Here is a 7,355-nt window from a genome sequence, read left to right as displayed (position 1 = left end):
GTTGACCGAAGTAAGCCGAAATTCTCCACATATATTCACCTAATATTAGCCAAGCAATCGATTACAGACTCTATAACTAGTGGTCAGGCAAATCTGCCAGTCTAGCCTGCATTGATATCAAAGAGCAACCGTTACTTTTTCTTATGCTCCATATGAAACAAAACGCAAATGACAGTTATTAATGCATGTCAATCTGACATTGACAGTAGTACATCATCGTTGTCAATCGTTGTTTTCATTTTGGGATTTGTTGGGATTTCACAAAAACCTGCCTAAAATGCCATTAATTATAATATGTGGCACACCAGTAAGTGGCAAAACAACAAGAGCACAAGAATTAAAAGACTTCTTTGTAAATAAACATGGTAAAAAGGTGGAAATCATATCTGAAGACGAAGCTATTATAAAGTTAGGTTATGAGAAAAACTCAACATATTTAGATTCACAGAAAGAGAAAAGAGTGAGAGGATACCTCAAATCTGAGGTACTACGGCTTATTGGAAAGGATGGAGTCGTTATCTTGGATGGAAGTAACTATATAAAAGGTAATTTTTACATAAAAATGGTTTTTCAAACAGTGCTGTGTTTATTTCCATCTGCTTAGAGAAACGACTAGAGGAACTATTCTCCTTGCATATTTCGTTTATAACTAACAATATTATAATAGTATTATCAAGATTCGTTAGGAAAATTAAACCAGGAAATGAAACTAAGCAGTTAATAGCAGTCCGTGGATACAGCATTTTATTCTGAATCAAAGACAACTGCTATATCAAGGAGTATATAATATATAGCCTTTGTAATGAAATTCTCTTCGATACATAACTATAAGCATTGTAACCAAAAAATTAGAAGCAGTATTGATTGAGAAACTGTAGTCAAATGGAACTTGAATTTTCACCAACATGTACTAATACCTTTCAAAATTTTTTTATATATTTTTCAGGGTACCGCTATGAGCTATACTGTGCTTCTAAAGCATCAAAGTCAACACAATGTACAGTATACACTATAAGAAATCACGATGAAGCTTGGGAGGATAATCTTAAGAGACAGAGTGTAGCTGATGCTGGCAACACTGAGAATATTTCAATACCATATACTGAAGAAGTTTTTAATGCTTTAACTAGGTTAAGGTGAGAAATAGTTTTTTTTTTTGTAAAGTTTTCTAGCTCTGGCTAGTAATTTCTTTTGATGCTATTATTTGAAAAAATATCTGTATTCAAGAAATACCTTCTGCCATTTTGTAGACCTAGAAAGTACTTGTTGTCATTTATAAGCCTAGATATTAATTTTGACCATACTGACAACTGAAGCACACAACTTCCTATTTAGAGAATAACTAGATACTAAAAGAATTGATATTTGCTACATAGATAGACCTTATTCTGGACATGCAATGAATGTGCATTGTTCAATAGATACATATATAACTTTTTCACTTTGATAATACATACTGTATGTTAATTTTATATTGTACAAAAACTAATTTTTATTTCATACAATTCCAGGTTTGAAGAGCCAAACTCTAACAATAGATGGGACAGCCCTTTGTTCACAGTACAGCCCACAGATGAGCTTAATTTAGAAGATGTATACAAAGTACTCTTTGAGAAGAAACCACCACCACCTAATATGAGCACACAGAATGTAAGTTTTCTGCCAGTCAGTAGTCTTTTTTGTAGTACATGAACAAAGATATTGGACAGTAGGTCAATATTTTATTGTTACACTAGCTTCTGGGAAATAAGTGAAACTATTTACTCATCGTCACAGGAACGTCTTCCCACACCTAAATGAAAAGTAGCCTATGTACTTTGTCAGGCTTTAGACCAGCAGTGTATCAAACTTCATTTAAATTGGTTACAAAACCTTGTCTTTTATGCCAAAGTATTGACTTTTGCTGTGACATTATTTGAATGTCAATTCCTAAAAATGTCTTGCAAAGTTACTTAAAAATTCCATGTTACTAGAGCAATATGAATTTACAGTAGTTTTTGTCCTAGATCTCCAATCCTTTTTCTTCAGACAACTTGAGCTTACCTCATGAAAATATGTATGAATAAAAATACAACCTGTCCTGAAAACCTGCCCCTTTTTGAAAAGTCATTTAAAAACCTTAATATTAACCATGACTATCATTATTTCAGCCACCATTAACATCATCAAACTTCCTGTACGAGCTTGACAAAGTAACTCAAGCAGTATCAAAACAGATTCTAGAAGCCAAGCAGTTAAACATGGACGGTGAAGTGAAATTCCCCGATTACCCAGGCTGTGTGTTAGAAGCTGGATACACCCAGTTTGTCAACCCTCAGAAATTACTGCGGTTGAGACGACAATTCCTTACGTACGCTAAAATGAACCATTCTAACGAGGATACTAGTAAAATTGGCAGATATTTTATACAGTATTTAAATAAAACTTTGACGGACTAATTTGGTTGTTTTCTTAAAAAACTGGTTGTCCTTTTCATATCCTTGTCAGTTAGAAAGTCTGACAACCAGCCTTCTAAAGCTTACTAAAGAATAATCAAGTTACCCAGGTAGTTAAGTTGAAGAGGTCAGTCATTCCATGTAAAATATTAGCACTCAGCTGCATCTGCTAGCAAAGCTGGGCTAAGATCAGGATAAAATGAAAAACGTGGATAACCAATAAAATCATTGTTTTTAATCTCTTTTGCTTAACAAATTAACAACAGTGCGTTTTATAAAGTAGGAAAATTTGAAACAAATAAATACCAATTCCTTATTCCAAACGGCTTTACAATACACAAGTTTTCAGTACTTGTAATAGTTTACATAAATTGGTACAAAAGTAAACTTACAAAAAAAAACAAAAAAGGTTTGATTAAACTTCAAACTTCCAGAAAAATCAAACTACAAATTGGCATAATTTGTCCCAAATTATCCTACTACATATTACCATACTATGAAGTTGAAATCACCTGACAAGAGACAGCACTATTCTGTAAGTCCCATCTCTTAAAAACAAATGGTTTTTAAACAATCATAATATACAATCGGACCTTTTTGGTGCAGTTGACAGCTGCTGTCAGTCAGTACAAAAGACGGTTCTGTTCTATTCTTTTTGGAAAATTGTCGATCATTCTGCCACTGACGACGGAAATGAGAACACGGAGTAAGGAAAGATCAGCGGAGATACTATAAGGCAGGTAGGTCAGACGCCTTCTTCTAGGTCGAATACGTCGGTGGGCATGACCAAAACTATCCGTCACGAGTGAACTAACAAGGCGTTCGGAGTCTTTGAGACATCTATTTGTATTACGAAAATTGGGCGGGTTCCAAAGAAAGCGTATATGGGCGGAGACAGTCTCGTTCCTCTTCCCCCGAACACCCGCATTTTGCCGCGCTACTGTCTTAGAAGATTTTCCGTTATGGCATATCCACTTGTCATTTCGTTCTCCGTGAATAAAAAGCACGTAGTGATGACAAATAAAAAACTTTGGAATAACAAGATTTTCAACTAATTATAGAGCTTGTTGGGTTAGTAGGACGCTATTTTTTCTTGACAACTGACAGCTTTCAACTGCACAAAAACTTCGGTACCCCTATAACTTTTACTATACAAGAGTCCTATTATGAAAATGTTTTTTTTTTTTAACAAGCAACCAATAACTCAATTTAAATATTTAAATGATAATACTTTTTGCCCAACTTTTTTTGATTACTTCTACTTTTGGGCATATTTAATACGAAAAAAAGTTTTTTTTTCTGTTTACCACTCAATGTGTCTTGTAGTGTCGATCCTGTAGAAATATCGATACTACAGTACAAAATTGTGGTTTACGCCAATCTTATGAAAAACTTTTTTAACTCTTTCTCCCACTATCTCTCTTTGACTCAAAGTATTTTGTAGATGTCATATAAGCAGACATCACATACTGTATACAGGATGTATTTTTCAAACAGGAAACTTTTTACTATGGCTATTATAAATTACCATATAAAAACATAAAAAGTACAACTAAACTGATATTTATAACTTTTTCCGTGTTTTATTAAAGTATCTTATAAAAAAATGGCTAGTTAAGAACAGAAGTGATCCAAGTAACATTTTTGACAAAATGGAGCTAAGTCGATTTTTGGAACTTTTGAGTATGAAGTGAGGTTGTGCAAAAGTAATCCAAGTGCTATTCAGTACTTTTTCAAACAAACTCTTTTATGTTACGTTTCTGTATTTCAACAAATATTGCTATTTTCTACAATTAAATCAATATTTTTATCAAAATTGCATTTACTAAAGAAAAACAGCTATGAAAGTTTGAGTTATGTTTATATCTATCAAATAACAAACATATTTTAAATCATGTGCTCAACATAATTATGATATTCATAAAAACGCATTTCTATGAATATCTCAACTTTTAAAAAATGCTACTTGGATTACTTCTGTTCTTACCTAGCCAAATACAGCCTGTATAATTTAAACACATGCTTTATGTCATGATACGAGTAATTACAAAAATCCTGACATTCGAATTTGGGTATACATCTTACAACATGTTAAAATAAAATAAGATAATGTAGATCAAAATGAAGATCATGGTGATTATTTCATCGTTTATTTTGGAATAATCTGCATTGACTATGAAAATCAATCATTCAACATATTTTTGAAGATTTTTTTTTGTACCAACTATTTCAAATTAAAAAACTATATCATATTTATGTATATTTATTTATTTATGTATATTTCTTGTTTATAAAGATATTAGTGTTGGCAATTATTCCAATATCGATAAATTACTATTTGTTTCTAACAGTTGACTATTAATTTATTTCATTTTTGCACCGTCAAAATATTTTTTGAATAAATTCAAGCAGAAAATAGTAGACTATTACAAAACAAACGATAAATACAGTATTATCACAAGTGTATACATTTAACACTAACCACCTCATTATAAAATCTGGTCTTAAAATATTCTGGGTTTATTTAAAACATCATCTTAAAGAAAGAGTATGGTTTAAATCTAGCTTAGTGCTAGGCAGTACTTTTTAAAACCACTTTTTATAATATCGGGTGTGTCGTTCACAATCACATTAAATTCGATCGCATATACTATGATATTCTATGGCGAATTGTAAAAAAAATAACCTGATCCATTCAGTGGTTTAGCCACAGGAGTCATTTTTCGTTTTTATAATTTACAACATCATGTGTAAAGCAGAGATAAAGTTAGGAGTATCGAATGTTTTGATCAGTTGACAGCTGTCAGTTTTCAAGGGAGAATTACAGTTGTTTGTAATGACTAACTTTTATATGGTGTTCTAATTTTCGCACATTTTTATTCTATTTACTTTGTTTGAAAAGTTCATTTTTTTATTTTTACGTATTTTTCTTTTTTCTTTGTGTTAATGGACATATATTAACCAGTATATTAACGCATTTTATTTAATGTGGTTATGAACGACACACCCGATATAAGATTAGAAGACATTAGTTCAGTTATAAAAGTGATGTTTCGAGCCTTGAAATAAACTTAGCTCAAACTATGTAGTGCATTTTTATGTCAGACTGGCTAGAAAATTCATATCAATGCCTTTTATATCAGCAAAAAAAAATTTTTTAAATACTTTCTAGCTCCTCAAAAAACAGAAATATGTATTATACTTTTTTTTCCAATTTTAAATTCCGCTTGTTCTAAAACTAAGTTAGTAAACAATGTATTTATTATTATTATAAGCAATTATGACTATGTATCACTTATTTACGGACGAGAGTACGTTCCGGTTTACTCAGAAACTATATCGACATAAATATGAGTAAAAAACTTATATTTTATCGATTTTGTGTTTTTTTTTTTATAAATATATTTACATCAACACAAATAATGACCCAAATTAGTAAACTTGGAAAGTGCTGAAAACGTATGAAAAATTATTTTGATGTAAATATATTTATTGATAGGCCCTTAATCTCCTTATTTATTAGAAAAATCTATTATGTTTCAGTCGCTATCGCGTTTGGCGATTTTATTAAACAAATAATTGTGAGTCTCTAAAAGTATTTTCATTTTAAACAAAAAACTTTAGTGATGTATGACAGTATACACATTAACCATTTAAATTAGGTAATTTTAACGACCCCAGTATAAGTAAGGTTATTCCATAGCTTTCCCGATTTACATGAGAAACTAAACCAATATTAAAAACAGGATTTTTTTATTTGTCTGCTTGTACCCGAAGGCTGCGAAACTACTAAACCAATTTGGAAAATTATTTCACTGTTGGGGAGTTATCCCTAACTATCCCTGGGTGATGTTTTTTACCGTTTCCAGAGACTCACTTTGTGATAACATCTTATGTACTAGTTCAATAAACAAAAAGTTACTTATTTACTGTAAATTATCATAAACGTTATCCGTCTTACCACAAAAACTTTTAAACGTCAGTTTAAGACTTGTCTAAAAAAATGACAGATTATGACGTTGAAAAAAGGTCCATTTTGCAGCCACACTTTTTTTAGACAAGTGTTTGACACATTTTTAAGTTTTTGTAGTAAGACCATATATCTCTATTGATACACGGATGAACAGTACTATGTTTTTTTTATTTATTATTGTCACCAAACTTTTTTTCGTCCCGGAAAATTGAGCGCAGAAACCAATTTCAAGTCTTCGAAACATGCCTAGCTACTCATAATTTTAAATCACAAAAAACAGCTAAACAGCTGCATGAGAAAGATTAGAAGCTAAAAGAAGAAATACTGATTATAATTAACGTATCTTTATAACAAACAAATACTTAATACTCAATGATCAAACGAAACTTACACCATTTAACTAGAACGATAACCAAACCATAACCAGCCGTATACTTACCGCGCATTAGTTAAATCGGTGATTTGACAACTGAAAATGGTTCGGTTATAGTTATAGTTAAATTGTGCAAACCACTATAGGTAAGTCTGTCCATCCGTGCTCAACAGGTTGTGGCTACAAAATCTGTCATATTTACTGACCATTATATCATACTGTTATATCTTGTGAGAGATCTTTTTATAAACTTAGCTTCAAGCTGCCTAGCTTTGGAACAATGATATTATACTAGTTTCCACCCGCGGTTTTACTTGCGTAATGAGGGATATACTCCCCGCACATTGATAAAAAATAACAGCCAGCCATAACTTTCGCGTTTAAAATATTAGATGACTTTCAGTGAACTTATCTTTACTGTTATTGCAAACGCGAAAATACCTGTGTTCATAATCACGCTACAACGGCTGAGCCGATTGAAATGAAATTCGGCACACGAATTGATGGTACCCAGGATTGACGTGAGCGACTTTGATCTGAGCCAAGGGATTAGTACCCTGAGGACACAGGGTTA

General features: G+C 31.8%; 1 protein-coding gene across 1 annotated transcript; it reads left to right on the top strand.

Annotated features, from left to right (window-relative positions):
• The first annotated feature begins 205 nt into the window (after positions 1–205).
• Positions 206–2,438, top strand: LOC124643321 (protein KTI12 homolog). Its single transcript, XM_047182258.1, has 4 exons — positions 206–545; positions 947–1,136; positions 1,512–1,650; positions 2,151–2,438. Exons 1-4 carry the CDS (start codon positions 278–280, stop codon positions 2,436–2,438), a joined length of 885 nt encoding a protein of 294 aa, XP_047038214.1. The 5' UTR covers positions 206–277.
• Positions 2,439–7,355: the final 4,917 nt, after the last annotated feature.

The sequence above is a fragment of the Helicoverpa zea genome, chromosome 27 (assembly GCF_022581195.2).
Source record: "Helicoverpa zea isolate HzStark_Cry1AcR chromosome 27, ilHelZeax1.1, whole genome shotgun sequence".
In the NCBI taxonomy this organism is placed as follows: domain Eukaryota; kingdom Metazoa; phylum Arthropoda; class Insecta; order Lepidoptera; family Noctuidae; genus Helicoverpa; species Helicoverpa zea.
This window is presented reverse-complemented; position numbering and strand designations above follow the sequence as displayed.